This window comes from Lepidochelys kempii, chromosome 22 (assembly GCF_965140265.1).
Source record: "Lepidochelys kempii isolate rLepKem1 chromosome 22, rLepKem1.hap2, whole genome shotgun sequence".
In the NCBI taxonomy this organism is placed as follows: domain Eukaryota; kingdom Metazoa; phylum Chordata; order Testudines; family Cheloniidae; genus Lepidochelys; species Lepidochelys kempii.
In genome coordinates, this window is record NC_133277.1 from 19,379,563 (window position 1) to 19,406,394 (window position 26,832).

The 26,832-nt window shown below is 51.1% G+C and overlaps 2 protein-coding genes across 35 annotated transcripts in view; one reads left to right on the forward strand and one right to left on the reverse strand.

The window, feature by feature from the left end:
- PHLDB1 (pleckstrin homology like domain family B member 1) overlaps positions 1-5,403 on the forward strand; it is a 123,189-nt gene extending 117,786 nt beyond the window's left edge. For 20 of the 25 annotated variants that reach the window (XM_073320557.1, XM_073320556.1, XM_073320555.1 and 17 more), the window contains 2 exons: positions 1,012-1,050; positions 3,270-5,403. In XM_073320557.1, coding sequence (XP_073176658.1) covers positions 1,012-1,050; positions 3,270-3,410 — 180 coding nt within the window. In that variant the 3' untranslated portion in view covers positions 3,411-5,403. The remainder of the gene's footprint in view (positions 1-1,011; positions 1,051-3,269) is intronic. The other 5 variants (XM_073320560.1, XM_073320565.1, XM_073320566.1 and 2 more) reach the window with 1 other exon arrangement.
- Positions 1-26,832, reverse strand: part of TREH (trehalase) — a 53,740-nt gene that overhangs the window by 17,946 nt on the left and 8,962 nt on the right. For 4 of the 10 annotated variants that reach the window (XR_012155893.1, XM_073320589.1, XM_073320584.1 and 1 more), the window contains exons 2-14: positions 15,436-15,536; positions 14,966-15,113; positions 14,185-14,272; positions 13,917-14,017; positions 13,419-13,511; positions 12,950-13,066; positions 12,038-12,160; positions 11,138-11,187; positions 10,136-10,336; positions 9,276-9,493; positions 8,725-8,836; positions 7,913-8,025; positions 7,299-7,352 (exon numbers count right to left, since the gene is read on the reverse strand). Coding sequence is in view for 9 of the 10 variants with exons in the window: in XM_073320589.1 (XP_073176690.1) it covers positions 7,299-7,352; positions 7,913-8,025; positions 8,725-8,836; positions 9,276-9,493; positions 10,136-10,336; positions 11,138-11,187; positions 12,038-12,160; positions 12,950-13,066; positions 13,419-13,511; positions 13,917-14,017; positions 14,185-14,272; positions 14,966-15,113; positions 15,436-15,457 (1,440 nt within the window). In the remaining variant the exon portion in view is untranslated. The other 6 variants (XM_073320585.1, XM_073320586.1, XM_073320590.1 and 3 more) reach the window with 6 other exon arrangements.

A 26,832-nucleotide genomic window follows, 5' to 3' on the forward strand; every position in this document is an offset into this window, starting at 1 on the left:
CACTCTGATGTGGATACTACAGAACCCAAACCACCAAAAAAGAAAATCTGCTTGTGGCATCTGACTCAGATGATGAAAATGAACATGCGTCGGTCTGCACTGCTTTGCATTGTTATTAAGCAGAACCCATCATTAGCACGGAAGCATGTCCTCTGGAATGGTGGTTGAAGCATGAAGGACCATATCAATCTTCTGTGCATCTGGCACGTAAATATCTTGCAACACCAGCTACAACAGTGCCATGCAAACACCTGTTCTCACTTTCAGGTGACATTGTAAACAAGAAGCAGGCAGCATTATCTCCTGCAAATTGTAACCAACCTTGTTTGAGTGATTGGCTGACCAAGACGTAAGACTGAGTGGACTTGCAGGCTCTAAAATTTTACATTTTATTTTTTAATTGAGTTTGGTTTTTTTTACATAATTCTACATTTGTAAGTTCAACTTTCATGATAAAAAGATTGCACTACAGTACTTGTATGAGGTGCATTGAAAAATACATTTTTTTGTTTTTTACAGTGCAAATATTTGTAATAAAAAATAAATATAAAGTAAGCACTGTACACTTTGTATTCTGTGTTGTAATTGAAATTAATATACCTGAGAATGTAGTAAACATCCAAAGATAATTAAAATAAATGGTATTCTATTATTGTTTAACAGCACAATTAACTGTGATTAATTTTTTTTAATTACTTGACAGCCCTACTATTGAGTTATTTAATGAAGGGGGACCAGCTTCAATAGGGAAGAATGAAGGTCCTCCTTCCTCCATTGGAATACCACCTGTCCTGCACTTAGGCCATACACTTAGCATTTGAACCGTTTACCTCTTAATACTTTTGCCTAACAGAGTGTTTTCCTTGCCCTAATGGAGCCAACTGATTTTCTGAATGCTTCCCAGGGTGCATAATTAACATGGGGAGAGGGTTTCAGTCACTGCAACAGATGCTCCAATGGGAGCAAGGCTACAGAACTGTTCTAACTGCATTTGTCTTTATTTTCTTCTAGCAACTAGCAGATATTCTCCCCATTCACTTCCGAAGAGAGGTTTGTCTCAGTGCACTTGTCTCTTTGCCTCTCGCTCTTTCCTCTTGTTTTGTGGGGTGGTGTGACCTTGCCTGACTGGTTGGGTCCCCAGCCTGTTTGTAGCAGTCTGTGTGCTCATTTGTTTTTAACTGGCAATGCAGAGTCTTGCTCAACCCAGCAGTCTCTGACCTCCCTGCACAAAAGGCAGTTTCACTAGGAATACACTCTGCAATGGGCTCTATTTCTGTATTGCTCTTGGTGTTTCTGGACCAGTAGCCTAAGGCTCCTCTGAGCCTCACCCTCTCTCTGCAATGGGGTGGGGGTTCCTTTACAAGATGGACTGGGTGTATGGTGTGCATGGCCAATACAGTCTCGCCCTAGAGTGCTTTGGGCCTGCTCCCAGGAGAGAGAGAGGAAGTTTTCCCTTCAACTTTGATAGGAGCAGCATCAGGTACTGTGAAAAAATAGTGACTAGGGTGAATGAGCATCCCTTGCATTTGCCATTGGGGTTTCATGCAGGAGAGATCAAAGTGTGGGTTGGAACCACAAGCACTTGGGGGCTGTGCTGAACAAAATGGGGAGAGCATTTTAGGTGGCTGGACTCTGGGTTGCAGAGATAGGGCAGAGTAGGAGGTATCACCACCTCCTTTGACCAGGTCTAGCAAAGTGCCACATATCTGTCTCCTACTGACTCCAGGGACAACTGAGACCCCCGCAGCAGGCTTCAAGACTAACGCTCTACCTCTGCACCCACCCAGCTTCTCAAGTATCTTTCCCAAATGGCAGCAGCTTGGGTGGAACTGAGGGCGGGTTGGATTTTCCTTAAGCAGTAGGGTGTTGAGGAATATCCTCAAGGTATCTGAGGCATGCATGCATGGAATGAGGAGTTTGTGTGATCAGACTCTGCTCAGCATGTGGTCTCCCCAAACAAGTGGTAGCCTTGACTCTGAGCAGCCTCTGCAACAGGCTGAGAGCTGTGAATGTAACATCCCCATTAAATTGTTGGGGTAGCTCCAGGGCTGAGATCAATGAATACGGCTGTTTCTAGCATTCAGCTGCCAATTCCAGTTAGTACCACATGTAAACTCTGCCCCTATCTAGCATGACTCAGAGTATGCCCTGGGTATTTATTTGTATCCTATGAGAGTTGCCTAATGCTGGCCACAGAATCTGCCATTGCACGGAAGCCAGACCTGCAGCTCCTTTCTGCCCTCAGTAAGGTTCATATGCCAAGGTCTGAGCCTCTTTTATACTGCCATTCTGTGCTGGCCTCAGCCTGGCTGGGGGTTAATCTGTGCGTGCTGATTGGCTGCTCAGGAATGTGCTGTGTGATTGGTCTGATTCTAGCAGCACCACCCTGCCTGAGTGGATGGCTTACTTACCAGATTTGTAGGAAGAATGTATTATCAGATGAGACGTCACGGCACAGAGCTGATCTGACTTGGCTATGGCCATGTTTGCACTAGTAGAGCCAGAGATAGACCCCCCAGGGTCCTGACTCTATTCAGTAAGGTCACAGTGGCTCTCAGATTGGCTGGTTGTTAGACGCAGTAGTGGAACCTTTAATTCTGTGTAAGCTCCGTCCTCCACAACCCTGGTGTCCCCAGTGCTGTTCTGGTCTGACAACATTGGATTGGAATGATGAGTCAGTACAGTAGCTTCAGCTTTTGGGTTTCTCTCCATGTGCTGAGAGGTCTCTATCCTGTTTCAGCCATTCCTCCTCCAATGTTGTGTCTACAGATCTCAAGTGCCTGGATTTCCATCATCTCAGGGCATCCTATACTTCATCTTCCCCTTCTCCATTCATTCAAGCTGCTGCCTCATTCTTCAGGCCAAATCCTACTTCTATTAGGCAAAGCTTTCATTGACTTCACTGTGACTAGGATTTGTCTTTACGGGTAGAAGCACATTCAGTGTCTGACATATCCCTTACACAAGGGCCTGCCCCAGGAGGTGGACATATCAAAGGCAGAGGAGCCTCAGGCAGGTTGGCACTAGGGGCTCTCCCCCCCCCCACTCCCCCTCTGCCCAGCAGACAGTGTTCCTCTCTCTAAGATTGGTGGAGCTGGGCAACAGCATGACAGGCAGCTGTACAGCCTTGAGCCTCTGCTGGAGCACTAGCTGTAGTTAGAAAAGTCCTCAGCAGCCCTTAGGTGGAATGGGTTCTATCACTGAGGGAAGAGCTGGCTCCCTAGTTACTGCAAGAACAAGCTCCTCATGTTTTTCTTTCACCTCTGCAGAGTCCCAACCCAGCTCTTACCTTCTGCGTCAAGACCCACGACCGCCTCTATTACATGGTGGCACCATCAGCTGAGGCCATGAGGATCTGGATGGATGTCATTGTGACTGGAGCAGAAGGCTACACCCAGTTCATGAATTGATGGGGACCAGGAGTGCTTAAGGTGGAGCTGTTCCAGACCTGCCTTCTCCTCTTCTCCCAGATGGATTTGCCATTGACAGTCAAAGATAACCTAGAGGCCCCACCACCACCTGGTACAGCAGACAGCCATTTCCATCTCCTGCCACCTGGGGTGTTTATCCCGCAGCAAGAAGATCTTGAATATAAGGGTTGGTTAAACATGCAGATGTTGGCTGTATCATGCCCTTTGGGCCCTGGTTGGTTAAACCTCCCTGCTGACTAGAGGGGCCTGGCTCCAGGCCCAGCACTCGTACCATCTTGCCATTTTCCCAAGAGAGCTTTGGGATGTTTGAATAAATGTGGGGTGGTTGATTTTCCAGTGGGGGGGATGTTAAAAAAAAAAAAAAAAAAAAGCAGGAAAAATCAGCCGTGTAAAGCCAGGATTTTTTTGTTACAAAATCCTTATTTTTTCATATTGTAGCCATTCCTTGTGGAATAGTGGAATCGCTGTGGCGTTTCCCCTTCTGCCTGCACCAAATGCCCTGTGCTTTCTATTAAACACAGTGTAGGTGATAAGAGTGAAGGCACGGGCCTAGCTAGTGCACAGGTGTGGTGTAATTGTTCTCACATGGAATAGAGGTGTTAAGCAAGGCTGGCACAGAGGCCCAGCCAAGAGGGTTTTTTATATATATAAAAAACAGTACAGAACAGGCTTTTTTATTTTTCAATGGAAGCATCAATGGGCTAAAAGGTACAAAGCAGAAGAGCTGCCAAAGACCATCCCACCGGTACCAGTGCAAACTAGGCCTGAAGCTTTTGGATTAAGGAACTAAGCTATCTAAATGCTGCCACTTTTTAAAATTGGAGATTGTTGGGCATCACCATGACAACAGCATCACAGATGCATCTGGCGTATCCTACCAGCACCTGTGACCAGACCCCAGTTTGCCCCACTGTCTGCTTGACTTGTTTCCTTTTCTTGTGCCATTCTCACCAGTGCCAAGGTTGCTGCAGGTGCCAGCATGTGCACCATGACAGTCCGGCCAGATTTACTGCAGCTGCCTGTAACAGTGAGGGGTCTGTCTGTGTCAGACATCTCTCTGCTCTCCTGTGCCTTGACCACGTCTGAGAATCTGTGCATCAGCCCAGGCAAGGTGCCTGGCTGGAAGGTTCTGATGGGTTATGGTGTGGTGTAAAGGTGGAAGTAGTTGTGCCATGTGTGCAAATGTTGTGGAATGAGGGGGAATATTTATGTCTGCCAGGGCTTGTGATCTCTCTCATGCACTAGGCACAGAGGTGTAGTCTAATGGAACAAATGGCTTGTTCTGCTGACACTGTGAGCTTTAAAAAGTGCCTCGCCCAAAGGAGATACCAGGAGAGCAAGGTAAGAAGAATGCAAAGCCTACAGTTAACTGTCTGCACATGCCTCATGGGGTGTCAGAGCCTAAATTCACTTCTAAAGGCCAGATGGTGTGAGGTGCTGAGCCCCCTCAACATCCCAGAGAGCTGAGGGTGCTCAGCCTGTTGTAGCATTCGGCCCATACTATCCAAGCCTGAAGCTGCTCCAGCTGTAGAAGTGGAAGTGACAGCACTCAAGTGCTCTGCTGACTGACTAAAGAATTGGGCCCCTTGCCATCTTGTGCCCCTTTAAAGTGGCTAACTATACCTACCCCCATTAGCAAAATCCAGCTGAGAGCTAGGAATTTCCACAGCCTTCCTCTTGGCCTTAGTGAAGAGTTAAGTTTCACACAGCTGAAAATCCCTTGAAAGAACAAGAGTATTTAAATCCCACCTTGCTTTTATAACCTTGAAATCCTTATTTTCTAAATATCTTTTTTAACCCTAGGTATCTGAATTCCTAAAGTGCCACTGCTGTTAGGCCTAGCTCTCCTTTTGTCCAGTTTGTACCTCCCTCTGCTGACCTAGGCTGGGGGTAGGCAGCAGCCAATCCAGCCTCTCTCCTTTTTCAGTAGTTGTAGACAGACTGCAAACAATAAAGCCTTTTGAGTAACAGACTTGAGATTATTTCCACCTTTCCTGCTCTTGAGCCAAAGGGTTCTCAGTAGGCACTGTGCTGGGAAGACACCTGCCTTTGATAGTGCACTGCCCTACCCCTATGAAGTTTGGAATGGTGACAGCCTCAGTGACTGTCCAGACAAAAGAAATAATTCAACAAACTCCACAAGTTTAACTATTTACACATCTCTCTGAATGAGGGGGATGTGGAAGGGTGGCACAGAGGGAGCTTGGTGAGAATGAAGGGATAAAAGGATCTGTGGTAGGAAATGAGCTGGGCTCCCAGCAGTAAACTATGACCCTCTTATTACAACATGTTTATCTTTCATTCCATTCCAATTTTGACTAAAAATAACCCCACCTTTCAAAATTATGGAATTTCCTCCCACCTGGAAATGCAAGTTTCTGACTAGTTCTAGCTGGGCCTTAGCATATGGGGTCACTCAGCATGCAGTTGATGACTTTGAATGAAACCACTGTGTCCCATAGCCCCTTAAGAGTTTGCTAGCAGTAGCAGCCCATTCTACTAGTCATATTTCCCCTCTGTGCCCGTGGCCGTGTTGCTCCTGTTCTGCTGTGGCTGGGAGAATTGAGGTGCAGAATCTGTACGGTAAGTGATGCAAAAACCCATCAGGCAGTGGAAGAGCAGCAGGGGACTGGTAGGTGCAATACAGCACTACTGTTTTCCTCATGTACAGGGGAGCTCCAGTCACTGTGCCAGGTGCTGCACAGACACACTGAACTGAGATGCAGGGGCATGATGGGAGCCTACAGCCCAGGCCCTGGGGTCACGTCACAGTTTGGAAAAGGCATTGTACGAGCTGTGGTTGGGCGTCAAAGGCACAAGAAGCGCAAACAAGAACAGGTTCACTTTTTGATAATGAGGGCTGCATGCTGCAGTGGGAACACTGACAGGGAAAGGGACCCAGAGAGCAGCAACATGCTTCAAGGTAACAGCATGTTCCCTTGCTTGTAGCAGATGCACGTGTAATAGCCACAGTGGAGCCTGATCTAAGGTCCTCCAAAGATAAAAGCATGAACTGTTACAACTTAGAGCCAAGGTACTGAAGCTGTAACAACTCATCCTCTATGGAGGGGGGATACATAACACACTCCCTCAGGGATCTCACCTGTGCACTAGCCATCAACACCAGGGACCATTACTCTCAGGGCAGAGTCTATCTATAGGGGCTGAGATGTCTTAGCACAGACCTCCACAAGAATCAGGGCTCTACTTGTCCCAGTAGCCACCAAGGCAGGCATGGCAGCAGAGACCAGTTTGATAAACACTAATGAAACAGCAAGAGCATGAGAATTGGAGGTAGGGGGCTCAGCAAGGCTGCATGCACAGGGCTTTAGTCACAACTATTGTTCACCTGTGGCTGCTTTGCTGTCCCAGCAGGTATAGAAAGAGGTGGCTGCCCCTGATGAGCGCACCCCCCTTCCCTAACTGGCTATGAAGCCAGGGCACTGTTCCGTACACATGGGCTTGTCTCCTCCGGCCCTGCTGCCGGGAGCCCAAACCACTTCCCCTCTCATTTCAGGTTAAGGAGGAAGATGCAAGCAGCAACAATCCAGGCCCCGAAGGGGTTGGAGGGGGAGCCAGAGGTCAGACGGTCACCATAGAGATCCAAGAGCTGCAGGACTACACCATTGGTCCAGCCAAATCCCTCCTGACAGGGGAGAATGCAGCATTAGCAAGGCACATGCTCCTGTTATCCAGGGCAAGAGCTTACACATGGCTGCAGCATCAGCTTCCAGCCCAGCAATTTGTCTGAAGGCAGAACAGGGGGCCTCCCCCCATAAGGAAAGCACATCCTCCCTGCCTAGTGAGAGATTGTAAGCACACATCCCGACCCTGTAGGCATTGAAGCATTTCAGTACATGCTCCTACCTGGACTTGGTACTCTCCTCCTGTCCCTGGCTTCCCATCTCCATCGACATTGTACTGGGGAGAAAGATGATTATTCAGAAAGCCCCATTAGAGTGGGGGCTAGAGTGTTCCACCCCCCCCCCCAAGAGTCCAGGGAAGGAGGGGGAGGGGCAGGCGCAGAATCCAGCTCTTGTGTTCACAAGCACAGGTGCTTAAGGCAGAGGAAGCTGTATATCAGGCAGGGGCAGAAAGCAGCACTGGAAGAGGGGGGAAGAGACAGAATGACAAAGACCAGCCAGCACAATAGAGAAGACCTATGGCTGACCAGCCACCCCTACCCCCACATTGGACACATCTGCAATGGTCAAGTCTGCTCAGATGAACTGTCTGAGATAGGATCTGGTGTCTCTACACATGGCACCCCACACTGAATACAAACTGACAATGAAAGGGTTAAAACCGAGGGTCCTTTAGGGTAGCAGCCCTGTCTCTTTCCATGCAGGCACTAGGCACTCTGAGGTAATCACCACCAGCTGCCCAGGATCACAGGGGAGGATGTGTGCATGAATTCCACTTGAAAAACTCCTACCCACAGGGGCTGCAGCCTGGCTGTCCGGGACCACCAATGGCTTTACCTTCTCAAACATGGCCTGGTACTTCTTATATAAGGCAAAGTTGGTTCTGATCCAGTTCTGGGCCAAGGCAAAGGCAATTTCTTTGGCTCTCGAGGAGCTAGACTTGGCCAAACCTATGAACACAGATAAATGCCAGGTCAGGGACCTGGTCACAGCAGATGCTAGAGCTCCTGCAAACACTAGCCTTTCCATCCCTGCAAGAGGTGACAATAGAGTCCTCACTGGAGCTCAAGGCCACCCCAGGGAGCCAGGCAGTGGCAGGGGCTTTGTACAATTCTTCCACCCCCTCCTCCAAAAGCAGGCTTCCACAGGTTGGAACCAAACCATGTGGGTTTTGCTCAAGTGAAGGTCACAGATCAAGGCCCTCAGGGCTTATGGACTCTCAAGCAGCTGTGGGGAAGGTTACTGGAGCCACCTGGCTTTTCCACTGAGCAGTGTCAGTGGTTGGATGGCCCGCTGTAGCAGCAGTTTGGGAAAGGCCCAGGTGGGAGAGTCTCCCCCAAACCAAGATGGCACTGTGACACGTGGGCTCACAGCCTGGCCTGCAGCTGCTGCACAGTCAGGAACCAAACCCACAGAAACAGAATCAATCAACAAGGCTACAAAGCAGCATCAGCGTGGAGGACAGGGATTGAGAGAGGCATAATGCAATACCTAGAGCAGGAGCATGGCTGGGACAAGGTGCAAAGAAACAAGGGGCAGGGAAACGAGGGGCAGGTCCTAAAACAATTCGGAGGTCTGGTACCAAACAGCAAATTCTCCAATGGGCTTCCTGTCCTGCAAACTAGGTATAAGCACAGCAACATCCTTACCTGCAATCACCATATGCTGCAGTGGAGGCCAGGCATTGGGCAGGTCCCACTGCTCCCCAGTCCTGGCAAGTGAGGTAGGGAGCCCATTCTTGTAGGACAGCACTGTGCTCCCCTGCAAATGTAGACAGCATATTGAGTGGGGGTACTGGGGTCCCCAGCGAGTCACCATCCAGGAGACAGAAGGCTGCAGAGGGGATCTAGGGAGAGAGGACTTTGTTGGCTAACCTGGTCAGCTACTCCTAGCCCAGCCAAGCTCCTGAGATGGGAACAGGTATGGCCCAGTGCAGGAAGCGGGCTCTAGGAGTCACTAGTGGGTTGAGCTGGAGGAGCAACTCCTGGGAATCTCCTGGCAAACACTTGGGATGGGGCTACATGAGAACTGGGCTCCAGCTCCACCTTGCTCTGCTCTGTGCAGACAGCACATGCCAGGCTCAGTAGGAAGGTATGTGGTATCCACCACTATCTGCAAGGAACACTCTCCACGTCATGGGCTAATGGAGACTGACTGGTCTGTTGAGGTGAGGACTCTTACCCACATGAACCCAGCTCACCTCTAAGTACTGCACTGCCCTCTCAGCTGCAGCCTGGTCTGAGAAGCAGTCAGTCCACAGGGGTGCCAGGTTGGAGGGGTAGAAGGCTGGGTTTGGCTGCTTCTTCAGGAGGTTGAAGTCCAGCCAGACTCCAGCAGCGTCATTCCAGAAGACAGCTTGGACAGACTCGAGCCTGCGCTCCAGAGCAGCCTGGAACTGGGCAGCCTTGGTAGTGTCTCCTTCGAGCGAGAGAGAGAGTGAGAATGGCTGATTACACTAGTGAGGGGCTTGCGAAGCATCCACAGATTAACTACAGCCCAGCCTCAATGTTTGCTGTGGTCCACGGCAGTGCTCACTGCAGACTCTACAGTCCCAATGCACTCCGAGCAGCATGGCCTGTGGCCACTGCTCAGTATTCAAGAGGAGGAAGCTGAAACCCACTCCAGCTCAGGCAGAGTCAGCTGCAGTCTTCCAGCTTCGATTTGCTGACACAGCCCAAGATGGGCAAAGGCAGGTGCCCTAGACAAGACTGATCATTACAATGCCCATCCCCTATACACCTGATGCCCTCCCTAGGCTCCCAGCACCCTGAGAATTAAATAAACACAGAAATAAATGAAGTGAGCAGCAAAGTGGCTTTACCTGGGGCAGAGAAAAGTTAAACTGCTTCCTGCTCCCACTTGCAGGAAGATACCACTGGGCTGCACTGCTGTTTACACAAGCTGCTCTGCGGGTAGCAATGCTACTGGATGCTGGGCCCTTTCCCCACACAGGGGATGTTGCCCCAATAACTACATCTTGTGTCCCTAGCTCGTGGAGGGGGAAGAGATTCAACAAGCATCAGTATCTCCAAGGGAGGCACTTCCCAACAGTCTCTTTACCCAATATCCTGTAGAATGAAGCCAGCAGGTGCTCGGTCTTGCACAGAAAGGCATTCAGATCCACTGGCACTACAGCCCTGGCTTTGGTATCCTTCAGTTTCGCAGGGAGTGGGGGAGGCCAGGAGAGGAACCAGCGAGAGGAAAAGTCCCAGCCTGACTCCGCTGCAGATTTTAGCTCTGCCCAGAGCTCCTGCCTGGCATCTACAAGACACACACAGATTGGAACAGATACTACTCAATGTCCCCTGTGGCAGAAGATTTAGTACCTCTGCCCAGGGTGACCACTGGCAGGAAACAGCAGAGAAGGGAACACAGGTTCTGATGGGATGTGAGTCAGTGCAGCTGGAACCAGGTCCCCAGACTGGGGCAATGAGGATAGAACCATGTGTTAGAGCAAGGACCCTAGGCCTGAGCACTGACCCCCAAGCACAGACAGACATAAGGGCTATGCTGGTTCAGCTGGAGCAGGGGTTAAGCAGCTTCTATCACACTTTCTTAGCTCCATCCCAAGGCTCCTTAGAGAGAAGGAACTGTTAGAGCACAAATGCTGGGGAGCCCCAACAAATCCTGTCCTGCAGAATTGACACATGATGTTTCCCTGGCTGAATCATGGGAACACGTAGGAGTCTGAACCCATGCAGTCCAAGGAGAGTGAAACCATCTGGTGGGCACGATCACACCACCCAGCTTCCCAAGAAGGACACCAGGATTCTGTGCAGAGAGCTCCAGCAGTGATCACAAGAATCCATGGCTAAAAGGAGCTTAACCCCCAACGCCACCACATCTGTGCCATGGCCTCACCTCCCACATATGGGAATTCCATATCCAAGCCCCTTCCCAACTCTCAGGAATCTCTCCCTGCCTCCCACCCAGCTGTTCTGCCTCCCCCTGGTACATGGGTGCCCACATTTAGGTGCAGTCAGTGAAAAGCAGCACAGGCTGTTCTGTTCTAGTGGGCATTAGAGGGACAACATCTGTCACATCACATAAATATCTCTTTACCTTCATTTAAGTCAGTTACCAACTCCCAGTCTTTGCTGTAGGACTCTGGTCTGCAGGGGAGGGTGGACAGGGGATGGGAGGCAGAGAGATCACCAGGTCAGTCCCGTTCTTAGTAATTTCCTGGCCCTAAGCAGGCAAAGGCTGGGATGCCTGGCATGCAGAGCCAGATCTCGCAGTGGCTTTGCACAAGGGAAGCCAGAAGCTGAGCTTGTGGGTGAAATCCTATCAGTGGTCCTACAAAGGACCAGTTGCCAGGCACTGCAGCATGATGACCCTGTCGGACATTGAGGGCAGCACGAACCCCATAAAGCACTGCTCCACCCTCAGCAGTTCCAGATCTCAACCAGCAACCCAGCTGCTGGGCTGGAGAGCGCCTCCTCAAGCTGTCTGCACAGTGGACCTTCAAGTCTCCAAGGGACACATTCCTCAGGGTAACAAGAGGCCATGATATCTTTGCCTGCCGCTGCAGATCTTGCCTGTGCATGCTCTGGGACAGGCGCAGCTCTGTGAAGCAGCTTGTTTTCTGCAGGGGCTGGAGAAGGACAGCCCACTCTGCACTGTGACGTCAATGTCCTATCACAGGACAGGATTCGGAAGAGACAACAACACAGCCATGCCCATCGGCACCTGTCTCCATCACGGGACGGGGAGTTGTCTGTGGAACATACTCAGTGCCACTGTAGAGCTTTTCTAGAGACCTGCATGTGCAATAGCCCCCAAAAGAGGGGGGCAGGAGGATTATCCCCCGCTGTTGCTGGGGAAACTGAGGCATGGGAGGGACGGGTGAGTCACTTGCCCAAAGCCACACAGTGAGTCAGTGGCAGAGCTGGGAATAGAACCCAGGAGTCCTGACTCCCCCTCTAGTGTAACTCCATTAGATGGTGCTTGTTGGGATGGTACCTGGGCTCCCCAATCTGAACGCTGTAGTAGTTCAGAGTGTGATTCCTGTCCCCAACTGTGAGGCTCACAGAGCGATTCCTCTGCCAGAACTCGTACTCCACCTCCAGCAGATGGATATTCTCCCTGGGAATCAGACCACAGGCATGGTCAGTGCCTCCTCACGGAGCAGTCTCTTTCCATGAGGAACAAATCACCCAGTCATGGGTCTGCCCAGGAACTGGGGGGACAGAAAGCCCAGTAGGGAATGAACCGCTCCAGGGAACTTCCCAGTGGGTGTTGCTCAGTGTATACTTTGAAGGGCATACACAGCACAGACAATACCTGGAGCAATGCTCCCCCTGCCTCCAAACCGTTGGCCAAGCAGAGTGCAGACCACGCTGGCCCTGGGACCAGTCAGTAGATGGTGCATATGGCAATGCTGTACCCAATATTACAGCGATGGGCTCTTGCTGAGACTAGCCAGGCTCATAGGGGCCTTGGGTATGCTTGGAAATCTCAGAGGAGGAGAGGGCACAGGCAGGGGCATGTGTGCACCCAGAGAGGGGGCTCTGCCAATTGTGAAAGGGGGACAAGGGTAAGAGTCACAGACACCTGGAATATGGAGCACCCAATGGACAGGCTCATGGTCACTCCAGGTCCCACCCTGTCCGCGCATTTGCAGCCAGTCCCCACCCTCAATGCTATGCAAGATCCTTATTGGTGCCATAGGAGATGGGGGAGCTTTACTATCTTAGGTTACAGGGTGCCAACTCATGTCCTCTGCAGCCATCTGGACCTGATCCTGAGGGGGAGCCCAAGGGATCGGCACCAGCCATGGGGGAGGGAGGGAGGGAGGAAGAGGTAAGGAGAATCTACCCCTGCCCCCTGGTACATGCAGGGTACTGGTGACGCCTAGAAGAACTTCATGCCCACCTGAGAAACTCTGTGTCATTGGCGTGGGCCAGGTAGGCATCCATCATCAGTGTGAGGAAAGGTGGCTGGCTCCGGCGCAGGTAATAGACTCGACCTCCATTCGGGATGTGCCCATACCTGCTCATCAGGGGAGAGACCGTGTGTTACACAGCCCCTGGGGAGGAAGATGAAGGGCCCTGCAGAAGCCGCCCCACTTCCCACACTGCACTCTGAGCAGGGCCCTGCAACTGTGATGAGATGGCAAAAGTTGGGAGGACAAGATGACGTATGCCCCTCATGACAACTGTCCCCACCCAAGCATCCTCAAAGTGACGCCCTGTCAGCATAGGGCACTGGCAGAGCTAGGGCTGTGTCACTTGGTCAGCTCCTCATGCTTGGACAGGGATGGAGTGGCTTCAGAGCTGAGGGAGGAAGGTAGCAAGCTGCCAGCCAGCCTCCTCTCTCTACCTGCCTTAGGTCAGGATCTCACCTTTCCACCAGGTACAGGAAGTTCTGTATCATCCCCTTGGCTGTGACTGCCATTTCAGAGAGGAGCAGCCCTTCAATCACCCAGTAGGAATCCCTGCAGCACAAAAGCAGCAGCTGCATGAGCGATACCAGATGCTTTGGGCTTGTGGCCCTGCATGAACCAAATGTAAGCTGTAATAGTCCATGCTCACACCCAATACCCTCCCGAGGCATGGGCTTCAGGCCGGGGCTGAGGACAGTCTGTCTGCACCCACGCCTTACAGTCATGGCCGCACTTACTGTGCGACAGGACAGCTTGTCACATAATTTCAGCAAGTACAATTATTTGAAACAACCCCCATGCATACTGGCCAGGTGAACAGTACCAGTGACAGCCAAGCCTAGCAAAACTCACCAGCTCAACTGGCATGGGTCAGAGCCAGGGTTCCAGCTGTGGCTGCAGCTAAGTCAGTTCGAGGTGTAACCAGGACAAGGCTCCAACACACCAGCTGTTACTCACCAGTAGTAATATTCAATGAACCTGCCACCGGGCACCATCAGAGGGTGCGGCACATAAATCTGAGAGTAAAACATCGGGTGAGTCCTTACATCATCTTTGATCTGAAAAAGAGATGATCCAAGTTGGTCACCACTCCCCACAACCCCCAGCTCCCTAAGCCAGTTGCCCCTCCTCCAGCCCCCACAGCGAGCCTGGGCCGAATCTTCACTGCACTCTTTTCAAACACAGTGCACAGAAACATGGTCACCCCCCACCAGCATCTCTCTACCTTTCTCCCCAGGGATTTCCACCTGGCATTCAGATCTGATGCCCATGCCTGGAGTTTCTGGTCAGAAATCTTGGCTAAAATCTGGGGGCTGGAAGATAAAGAAGAAAACACACTCAAGAGAGGAGACAGCTACAACCAAGCACCTAGTCACCACAGGCAACGGTTGCTTCCAGAAACTGCATGTGACATACTCTGCCTGACATAATGCAGCAATCTATGGGTCACAGCACCCTTCTTGGCTCCCACTCCCCGCAATGCATAGGTCAGAATGTGGCTAAATCAGCAATTTAGCTCTAGAGACCTAACCTTCAATCCTCAGTAGATCACAGCTGGATTTGGAGGCATGAGGGTGTTAGCCTGAAAAAACAATCTCATGTTCTAGTCCATTTCATCACAACTGGTAGTCTCTGCTCAAGCCAAGCCAAACCGAAGACTGGACCATCAGCAAGGTCTGCAGGTCAGGATGGAGGGGCATTGGCAGAGATGAAACAGCCGGGAGGCTGCAGGTCAGGGTGAGGTGCATTGGCAGAACTGTGAATGGGGAACACTGATTACACCTTGCACTGATTACAGCTACCACATCCCCCAAGTACTAAAAACAAAAAAGACAGCTGTAGTCAGCCCCCGTCTCCAGAGTGGGACAGAGCCCAGCACAGTGCAGTCTGGCTCCCTTACTCCCATCACCAGGGCAGAGTGCAGCCCATGGAACTGTTAAGAGAATTCCCTGAGGCTCATCTCCACACTCACTCTTGCAGGGGCCCCTTTGTGTTCCATTTTGTACCTGCTCGTCCAGTCCTGAGGTTCCCATTGCTCAAACTCCTGTCCAGGGTCACTGAAGGATGAGCTCACAAACTGCTGTAGCTGCTCTTTGGACAATATCCCCCCTGGAGTCACATTCACCAGCTGCTGAAACTTCTTCAGAACTAGTTCTGGGGAAAATAAAAGAGCAATCACTTATCTACTGCCTTGGCTGAGGTTCTGCCAACACGAAGACCATGAGTGGTGAAGGCATAGTGACTACTTGGTGTAGTATGTACCAGGGCACAGTGCCACTATTCCCACTAATCCCCTGGGGCACAGCACACACCTGTGCATTAGTATCAGAATTCCTAATCATCCTGTACGAGTGTGGTAGGATGGGCACAGGGCCCAGCTGGCACCAACAGGCATGTGTGGGGTTAGACTGCAGGTGTCTGGCAGGAGGGAAAAGGGTAAACAGCTCCGTGTCCCTGGCCATACTCCATTGCTGACCTGGAGACTCCCGCAACGGCATGTCAACAAAGTGTTTGTCATCAGAGAAGAGCCTGGCCAGCTGGACCTGCTTCAGGAGGTCCCCAGTGCAGTAAATCTGGCTGAGGAGAGAGAAAGAGAGGAAAAAAAGGGGGGGAGTGAAATTCAGACACATCCAGGCATGTCCTAACCCATGTGGTCTAGCCAATTCCTCAGGAAGCAACCAGCTTATTTCTGCTAGATACAACCTGCTTCATTAATTGCAGAATGATACAGGCTTGTTAGTATGGACAGCAACCCAGACATGCTGGAGCCTTAAGGCAGGGGCCAATCCACACACCTACAGCTCCAAGCTGTGTTCAACGAGGGGGAAGAAAGGGGCAAGTAACCAGTTATACAGTCAGCCAGCCAAGGCCTGTTAAACCCACTTATCTATAGGAGTTTAAATGTGGTCCCTTAACTCTGTTTGAACCCCCAGCATGGATGGTGCCTAAGAGACCATTTACACTGCAAAATCAATTATGACTTGGTCTCACCTGCCAAACAGAACCAAAAACATGTTACAACCATTTACAGAACCACATAACAGACCTGTAAAAGTGCCTGGCTAGAGCATGACTCTGACACATGCAGAGCAGGCCATATGCACCAGCCAGGCACTACCCCAGCTGTGTCTGAAGGGACATTGCCAACGTGGAACTCTAACAATGTTAATTAGGGTTTAAAGTACTTCCATATCCTGCCTTTGACTCCCTGCCACTCTCTGGGATTGTTCTATCACATTTTCCGTTTTTTTTAAACCTATGCAAACAGTACAGGAAGCTGAAAGACTCTGCACAGAGTAATCACACTGAAATGAGAGAAGAATATTGTTATAGGTTGGGTTAAACTACTTTGAAACTGGTGAGTGTAAACGTCATTCAAAATAAGCCTAAGAAACAGGGGCCTCAAATTAAAAAACAGACTCGTGTCACCATTCAGTGTGGGCAGGGGGCTTTGCTGGGGATTGTTTGGTAGAGTAGTGTGTTTCTCTCCCACACAGACACAAGAGACACACAGAAGTAGCAGAAAGCTAGATGCAGCCTGAACAGCCACAGAAAGCATGACCTTAATGTGATGATCGGGCCTACAAATTTATTCTAATTCTGAGCTCAACAGTAAAAAGTATGTGAAAGTTCATGAAGTGTCACATTAACCTGGAACAAATGTTTATGGGAAAAGGTATGGAAGGGAGACTGACTGAACTAATCTAAACAAAAAGGCCTAATGATATAAAAGACGGTTACTCACCTTTGTAACTGTTGTTCTTCAAGATGTGTTGCTCATATCGATTCCAATTAGGTGTGCGTGTGCCATGTGCACCATCGTCGGAGAATTTTTACCCTAGCAACACCCAGTGGGTTGGCTGTGGAGCCCCCTGGAGTGGCGCCTTCACGGCGCGAGATATATACCCTAGCCGACCCAGCACCCCCTCGGTTCCTTCTTGCCAGCTACTCCGACACAGGGGAAGGAGGGCAGGTTTGGAATAGATATGAGCAACACATCTCAAAGAACAACAGTTACAAAGGTGAGTAACCATCTTTTCTTCTTTGAGTGCTTGCTCATATCGATTCCAATTAGGTGACTCCCAAGCCTTACCTAGGCGGTGGGGTCAGAGAGTGAGATATCGCTGAGTGCAGCACCGCTGAACCAAATGCCGCATCGTCTCTGGATTGCTGGACTATTGCATAGTGAGAGGCAAAAGTATGCACGGAAGACCAAGTGGAAGCTCTACAGATCTCCTATATTGGAACCTGTGCCAGGAAAGCTGCCGACGAACCTTGAGGCCTTGTGGAATGGGCAGTGAGGGGCTTGGCAGGGATGCCGGCCAGGTCATAGCAAGCACGGATACAGGACGTGATCCAAGCAGAGATGCGCTGTGAAGAGACCAGGAAGCCTTTCATCCGGTTGGCCACGGCGACGAAGAGCTGGGTCGTTTTCCTGAACGCCTTTGTATGCTCACTATAGAAGGCAAGGGCCATACAAACGTCGAGAAGGTGCAGCCATTGCTCTTGCCTAGTAGCATGATAGAAGACCGGGAGGAAAATGTTCTGGCTGACGTGAAAAGTTGATACCACCTTGGGAAGGGAAGCTGAGTGGGGGCGTAGCTGCACCTTGTCCTTATGGAAAGATCATGTATGGTGGTTCCGAAGTGAGGGCTCTGATCTCAGGTACGCGCCTCGCTGAAGTGATAGTCACGAGGAAGGCTGTCTTCCAAGAGAGGTACAGAAGTGAGCAGGTGGCCGTCGGCTCCAACGGGGCCCCTTTAAGTCTGAAGAGGACCAAGTTAAGATCCCACGTGGGGACCGGTTGCCGTACCTGCGGATGGAGATGGTTCAGGCCCTTAAGAAACCTACTGACCATTAAGGTTGGAGAAAACAGAACGTCCACTTTCTCCTGGGTGGAAAGCCGAGTTGGCTGCCATGTGCACTCTAACAGATGATATTGCCAGACCTTGCCGTTTTAGGGACAGGAGATAGTCCAAGATGTCGACGTCTCCGACTCAAGGAATATTTCCAAAATACCTCTGAACAACATACTAATCCACAGAGGCCTCCCTACCAACACTACAAAAAGAAGGATTCTAGGTGGACTCCTCCTGAAGGTCGAAACAGCAGACTGGACTTCTACATAGAGTGCTTCCGCCGACATGCACGGGCTGAAATTGTGGAAAAGCAGCATCACTTGCCCCATAACCTCAGCCATGCGGAACACAATGCCATCCACAGCCTCAGAAACAACTCTGACATCATAATCAAAAAGGCTGACAAAGGAGGTGCTGTTGTCATCATGAATAGGTCGGAATATGAACAAGAGGCTGCTCGGCAGCTCTCCAACACCACTTTCTACAAGCCATTACCCTATGATCCCACTGAGAGTTACCAAAAGCAACTACAGCATTTGCTCAAGAAACTTCCTGAAAAAGCACAAGATCAAATCCGCACAGACACACCCCTGGAACCCCGACCTGGGATATTCTATCTACTACCCAAGATCCATAAACCTGGAAATCCTGGGCGCTCCATCATCTCAGGCATTGGCACCCTGACAGCAGGATTGTCTGGCTATGTAGACTCCCTCCTCAGGCCCTACGCTACCAGCACTCCCAGCTACCTTTGAGACACCACTGACTTCCTGAGGAAACTTCAATCCATCGGTGATCTTCCTGATAACACCATCCTGGCCACTATGGATGTAGAAGCCCTCTACACCAACATTCCACACAAAGATGGACTACAAGCCGTCAAGAACACTATCCCCGATAATGTCACGGCTAACCTGGTGGCTGAACTTTGTGACTTTGTCCTTACCCATAACTATTTTACATTTGGGGACAACGTATACCTTCAGATCAGCGGCACTGCTATGGGTACCCGCATGGCCCCACAGTATGCCAACATTTTTATGGATGACTTAGAACAACGCTTCCTCAGCTCTCGTCCCCTAAAGCCACCTACTCTACTTGTACTATATTGATGACATCTTCATCATCTGGACCCATGGAAAAGAAGCCCTTGAGGAATTCCACTATGATTTCAACAACTTCCATCCCACCATCAACCTCAGCCTGACCCAGTCCACACAAGAGATCCACTTCCTGGACACTACAGTGCTAATAAACAATGGTCACATAAACACCACCCTATACCGGAAACCTACCGACCGCTATTCCTACCTACATGCCTCCAGCTTTCACCCTGACACACCACACGATCCATCGTCTACAGCCAAGCTCTAAGATACAACTGCATTTGCTCCAACCCCTCAGACAGAGACAAACACCTACAAGATCTCTGTCAAGCTTTCTTACAACTACAATACCCACCTGCGGAAGTGAAGAAACAGATTGATAGAGCCAGAAGAGTTCCCAGAAGTCACCTACTACAGGACAGGCCTAACAAAGAAAATAACAGAACGCCACTAGCCGTCACCTTCAGCCCCCAACTAAAACCCCTCCAACGCATTATTAAGGATCTACAACCTATCCTGAAGGACGAACCATCACTCTCACAAATCTTGGGAGACAGGCCAGTCCTTGCCTACAGACAGCCCCGCAACCTGAAGCAAATACTCACCAACAACCACATACCACACAACAGAACCACTAACCCAGGAACTTATCCTTGCAACAAAGCTGGTTGCCAACTGTGTCCACATATCTATTCAGGGGACACCATCACAGGGCCTAATAACATCAGCCACACTATCAGAGGCTCGTTCACCTGCACATCCACCAATGTGATATATGCCATCATGTGCCAGCAATGCCCCTCTGCCATTTACATTGGTCAAACTGGACAGTCTCTACGTAAAAGAATAAATGGACACAAATCAGATGTCAAGAATTATAACATTCATAAACCAGTCGGAGGACACTTCAATCTCTCTGGTCACGCAATCACAGACATGAAGGTCGCTATCTTAAAACAAAAAAACTTCAAATCCAGACTCCAGCAAGAAACTGCTGAATTGGAATTCATTTGCAAATTGGATACTATTAATTTAGGCTTAAATAGAGGCTGGGAGTGGCTAAGTCATTATGCAAGGTAGTCTATTTCCCCTTGTTTTTTCCTACCCCCCCCCCCCAGACGTTCTGGTTAAACTTGGATTTAAACTTGGAGAGTGGTCAGTTTGGATGAGCTATTGCCAGCAGGAGAGTGAGTTTGTGTGTGTGTGTGTGTCCTCGGGAAAGGGGGCGGGGGGTGAGAAAGCCTGGATTTGTGCTGGACATGGCCCACCTTGATTACCATGCACATTGTAGGGAGAGTGGTCACTTTGGATGAGCTATTACCAGCAGGAGAGTGAGTTTGTGTGTGTGGTTTTTGGAGGGGGGTGAGAACCTGGATTTGTGCAGGAAATGGCCCACCTTGATCATCATACATATTGTGAAGAGAGTTGTCACTTTGGATGGGCTATTACCAGCAGGAGAGTAAGTTTGTGGGGGGGGGGGTGGAGGGTGAGAAAACCTGGATTTGTGCTGGAAATGGCCCAACTTGATGATCACTTTAGATAAGCTATTACCAGCAGGACAGTGGGGTGGGAGGAGGTATTGTTTCATGATCTCTGTGTGTATATAATGTCTGTTGCAGTTTCCACAGTATACATCCGATGAAGTGAGCTGTACCTCACGAAAGCTCATGCTCAAATAAATTGGTTAGTCTCCAAGGTGTCACAAGTACTCCTTTTCTTTTTAGTCCAAGATGAGAGGCATGGACGTTTGCAGGGGGGGCGTGCCGCGTTGAGCACACCAGCAGGAGAAACGCTTCCATTTGGCCAGGTACGTGGCTCGAGTGGAGGGCTTCCTGCTACCTAGCAGGACCTGCTGCACCGAATGGGAGCAGAGACGCTCCGAGTGAGTTAGCCATGCAGCATCCACGCCGTAAGGTGGAGGGATTGCAGGTCGGGGTGACAGAGGCGGCCATGGTCTTGTGAGATCGGGTCCGGCCAAAGCGGGAGTGGAATCGGGGCATCTACTTATATCTCCAATAGCGTGGTGTTCTAGTGCTGCCTGGGCGACCAGGATCAGACATGTTCTGTCCCTGCACACCTTGAGTAGGACTTTGTGAACCAGAGGGAACGGAGGGAAGGTGTAGAACAATTAGCCCTTCCACGGGAGTAGGAAGGCATCTGTGAGAGAACCCAGGGAGCGTCCCTGGAGAGCGCAAAATATCTGGCACTTCCGATTGCTGCGCAAGGCAAACAGGTCGACCTGGGGAAACCCCCACCTCAGGAAGATGGAGTGAATGACACCAGGACAGATCGACCACTTGTGGGACTGGAAGGACCTGCTGAGGTGGTCCACCGATGTGTTCTGGACCCCTGGGAGAAAGGACGCCATCAGGTGGATGGAGTGGGCTATACAAAACTCCCACAGACAAATGGCTTCCCAACAAAAGGGGGACGAGCGAGCTCCCTCTTGCTTGTTGATGTAGAACATGCCCGTGGTGTTGTCTGTGAGGATCGCCAAGTGACGGCCATGTATATGCTCCCGGAATGCTTGACACGCCAGGCGCACCGCCATCAGCTCCCGTACGTTGATGCGTAGAGAGAGTTCGGCTGTGGTCCATAGACCCTGCGTCTGGCCATCCCCGAGATGGGTGCCCCATCCAATGGATGATGCGTCTGTGACTAGAGACAATGAGGGTGTATGGAATGGGACTCCTTCGCATACTGCCCTGGGGTCTAACCACCAGCGAAGAGAGGCTAACACCGTTTCCGGGACGGTGACCACCATGTTTAGGCTGTCTCGACTTAGGGGATAGACTGTTGTCAGCCAGGCCTGAAGTGGGCGAGGCCACAGTCTGGCATGCCTGGTCAAGTACGTGCAGGAGGCCACGTGCCCCAGAAGGCTTAAGCACGTCCTTGCCGTTGAGGTAGGAAAACTTTGGAGGCTCCGAATGAGACTTGCCAAAGACTGGAAGTGGGCGTCCGGTAGAAGAGCTCGGGCAAGTCTGGAATCTAAGATTGCCCCAGTGAACTCTATTCTCTGGGTTGGATCCAGAGTTGACTTTTCCACGTTGAGGAGAAGGCCTAATAGACGAAACATGGCCATGGTCGCTTGGATGTGGGACTGCACCTGTTCCCTGGTGCGACCTCAGATAAGCCAAACGTCGAGATACGGGAATACTTGGATTCGTTGCCAATGGAGGGAAGCTGCCACGACAGCTATACATTTGGTAAATACCTGGGGGGCTGCAGAAAGACTGAATGGAAGGACCGTGAACTGATAGTGTTCGCAGTTGACCACAAAGCAAAGGAAACGTCTGTGCGCTGAATGAATCACTATGTGGAAATACGTGTCCTTCATGTCAAGGGCAGCATACCAGTCTCCAGGAAAGGTATGATGGTCCCCAAGGACACCATGTGGAACCTCAACTTTACCATGAATTTGTTGAGTCCGTGCAGGTCCAGAATAGGCCGAAGCCCACCCTTTGCTTTGGGGATTAGGAAGTAACAGGAGTAAAAACCCCTGCCCCTTAACTCCCTTGGAACCTCCTCGATCACGCCCATGGTTAGGAGCGTCTGTTCTTCCTGCATAAGGAGTTGCTTGTGAGAAGGGTCCCTGAAGAGGGACGGGAAGGGAGGGTGGGGAGAAAGAAAATTGGACAGAATATCCCTTTTCCATCGTGCAAAGAACCCAACGGTCTGTAGTTATGAGGGACAATGCACAGTGAAACGGGATAAACAATTCCGGAACAGTGGGGAAGGATCCTGACTGATGTCCGGTACACCATCCTCGGGCGCGCCTTCAAAAGTTTTGTTTGGGCCCCGCCGGAGGTTTAGCTGGGCCTTGGTTCTGCCCTGGCTGGTGGTTGGTGTACTTCTTACACCACATCTCCTACAAAAGTCCTGCCTTGGCTGAGGAGGGGGATAGGATCGTTGAGGCTGGGGTTTTAAGGGCCTCCGTTGTGTGACCAGTGTGTGCAACCCCAGGGAGCGCATTATGGCCCTAGAATCTTTAAGGCTTTGGAGCCTGGAATCAGTCTTATCCGAAAACAGGCCTTGTCCTTCAAAGGGAAGGTCCTGTAGGGTTTGCTGCAGTTCTGGCGGCAGGCCAGACACCTGCAGCCAGGATATGCGCCGCATGGCTATTCCTGACTCAAGGGTCCGGGCAACGGAGTCCGTGGCATCTAATGAGGCCTATAAGGAGGTCCTGGCCACTTTTTGCCGTCCTCTACCAGGGCCCCAAACTCATCTCTGGACTCCGGAGGTACTAGCTCCTTGAATTTTAACAGAGTTCCACGAATTGTAGTCATAGCGGCTCAGGAGCACCTGCTGGTTCACGACCCTGAGCTGCAGCCCCCCTGAGGAATAGATCTTGCGCCCGAACAAAATCGAGACACCTGGTGTCTTTTGACTTGGGCGCTGGAGCCTGTTGCCCGTGCTGCTCCCTCTCATTCATCAAGGCCACCACTAGCGAACATGGCTGAGGGTGAGCATAGAGGTACTCACAATCTTTGGAGGGGACAAAATATTTCCTCTCCACCCCTTTAGCAGTTGGAGAGATGGATGCAGACGTTTGGCAGATTGTTCTGGCCATGGTCTGTATGGTGCGAATGAGTGGTAAAGCCACTCGAGACGGGGCCTCCGCTGACAAGATGTCCACCACCTGGTCCTCCAAATCCACCACCTCCTCCACTTGGAGGTTCACGTTCCGTGCCACCCTACGCAGGAGGTCCTGGTGGGCATGGAGGTCTATTGGAAGGGGACCCGAGACCGTTGTCCCAGCCACCGCCTTGTCTGGGGAGCATGAGGACGACGCCACGGGAGCCAGGGGGTCCAGTGGTGTTTCCTGCTGGGTCGGGTCTTGTAGTCCGGGGTCCACAACTCCAGAGTCTGGACCCTGCCCCGGAGTTGAGGCTGTGGTTTCCATGCCCCCCGGAGCAGGATGGCTTATGGTTGCCTCTGGCACCTGAAGCTCTGAGTGGGCTGAGCGGGAGGCCCCGGATGGGGTGCCCTGGGCTTGGTGGTAAGCCCACAGTGCCCAAAAGGGCCACTGGGCAGACCCTTGGACGGGATCATGGTCTTCCTCTTGCCAACGGGCAGCATCACCCTTGCCGAGGCTATGAGCTGTGTGGCCGGGTCATTAGCCCGCATCGGACTGCGATGAATGTGAGGCAGATCGCGAAGGCCAAGGCAGTGCCGAACGTGTCTGTGTCAAGTCACCCGGACACGGTGGAAACTGGTACCGGGTGCCCAGGGATTGGTGCCACGACTGTGGGGAGCAGCGCTACAAAGCTGGGGTGCAGTGCCGAGACCGAGACCGGTGCCGAGGTCTGGACCGGTGCCGCGATCTGGATCTTGATGATGATAGTCTCCGAGAGTGGCACCAAGACCTGCTCCGGGACGGTGACCAATGTGTAGAGCAGTGCCGGGAGTCTGACCAGCCCTGCGAGTCAGATCGGTGCCATGAGTACGACTGGCATTGCGAGTACGACCGGCGCCGCGAGAGGGAGCGGCGTCAGGACTGTGAGCGTCACAGGGACTGAGAACGATGTTGGGAGCAGGAACGGATCCAAGAACGGGACCGATGCCGTAGTTCCAAATGAGGAGCCGATGGCCGGATCAGGGATGGTTTGCCCCGGGATGGTACTGCACGAACAGGATCCAGTGCCATGGTTTGCGGTGATGTCGACTCTGTCATCGCAATGAGGTCTCTTGCCGCTGCAAAGGTATCCAGCGTTGATAGGAGCTGGGGCTCGATCACGCTACGAGTCAGGGAGCCCGTGTGCGCCAGACTCAATGGCTCTTCCCTCGGTGCCAGAGTCAGAGGCGCCAATGTCGGCGCTTGAACCCTCGGTTGCTCCACTACCAGATGCAACTCCGAGGGCAGTCCCGGGGCGCTGGCGACTGCTGAGGTGGAGCAGCTGTCTCTGGCCTGCGGTGCTGCTTTTGACCAGGCGAATGAGAACAGTGCCAGACTGACTGCACCGGTTGCGGTGCCGGGGAACTTCGGTGCCGCGGGTCTCTGTCAGAGTCCAACTGCGCTGTAGTACCTACTGCTGCCGCCGGGCTACTGCGCACCGAGGCGGTCGGCACCGGGTCTCGGCTTGCTGCTGGTGGATCTGGGCGAAGAGCCGCCTCCATCAGGAGCTGTTTTAATCTAAAGTCCCACTCCTTCTCGGTCCGGGGCCAAAATCCCTTGCAAATTTTGCACTTGTCTGCCTGGTGGGATTTCCCCAGACACTTCAGGCAGGAGTCGTGGGGGGTCTCCCGTAGGCATGGGCTTAGCACAAGATGAACAAGGTTTAAAGCCCAGAGCCTTGGGCATGAGCCCAAGCGGCAGGCGGGGAGGAGACCCCTTCTAACCCACTACTATAACTATATTAAAACTACAACAACTATAACAATTAACAAACTATGAAGACAGTATCGCTAGTGTGGAAGTAGATAAAGGGAATTTGAATGCAGGCCTCTGAAATGAGCAGGAGTCAGGCTCACACTAGCTTTAATAATGCGAGATTTGTAGAAGCGGGGATAGTGCGAAGCGAGTGGAAAACAACTGTGAAAGAGGCTGTTGTGACCTTGTACTAGATAAGAATAGAATGCAGACTATAAGAGAAATGGTAAGAAAAATAAAATATCATGAAGGAATATGTATAAACAATATGCAGTTGTTGCTTATTATTGTCTGTAATAAAGGTATAAATACTTACTCAAATTGTTTATCTGGGAGAGACCTGCCTAGGTGGGGGAAACCCTGTGTCCTAGTGCACTCTCTCCCTCTGTGTAATTGCTTGAGGTAATAAAGTGTATCTGATTTGCTGCACCCAACCTGAGAGCGAGAACTGTGTTTTTCTCTGACACTAGGGAGAGTGGAGAGCCGCAAAGCCGAGCTCCACAGTTCCAACGACAGTCACGGGCAGTAAGAAGGAACTGAGGGGGCGCTGGGTCGGCTAGGGTATATATCTAGCGCCATGAAGGTGCCACTCCAGGGGGCTCCACAGCCGACCCACCGGGTATTGCTAGGGTAAAAATACTCTGACAATCGTGCACGCGGTGCACGCACACCTCATTGGAATGGATATGAGCAAGCACTCGAAGGAGGAGGAGAAGGGCCCATAGGAGGGTTGGGGAGGGGAAAGGAAAAGAGTAAAGATCTTAGAGAGTGTACACACACACACGTCTTATATGCCGCTCTCAGCATAGTCTTATTGATCCCCCAATCTTCTACCAGCACTGTGCGTCTAAACAACTCTTATTTGTATAGCACAGTCCAGGACAATTTATTAGAAAATTAGACTATGTCCCTGCCCCAAGATCAGTCACCAGGAGACCCACCAACCCCTCAGGGACCCAGGAAGTAGTTACCTCTCACAAGGAGGTGGGAGCCCATAGACCAGTCCTTGCCACCCTAGCACAGAAACAGAGATGCCGACAAAAAAGCACCAGGCTGTCACCAAAATCCTTGCAGAGCAAGCCATTTGAGAGGAGAATGAAGTGTTTGCTGTTCTGCTGAATCATTAAGTTAGTTGCACCAGATTCCACCCACCTGTGCAAAGGTCTGTGAAGCAAAGTCTGAGATAAACTGCATGCATTAAGGGGGGCTAGCATTAGATTTCAAAAGGTGTGGCTGCTTCTTCAATCCTTGGCAAAGAAAATTATTTGGAACTATTTGCAGTAGCTTTATCTCTCAGAGACACAGCCTGAAAATTCGGTCTTTCTTGATACTAACCCATTAATAACAGTCCAAGTCTCTAGCACAGGGTGGGGTAGCTCCAGGAGCTCTTATGGCACCATATGGCAGTAGTGCACCCCATCATGGGGTGAGGAGGGGGGGAAAGGAAGGGAGTTCAGCAACAGAACAAACACGTCCAAGTACACTGTACACTACAGAAAAAGGCCTGTGTTAAGGGACTTTTACTCCAAGCCCCAACA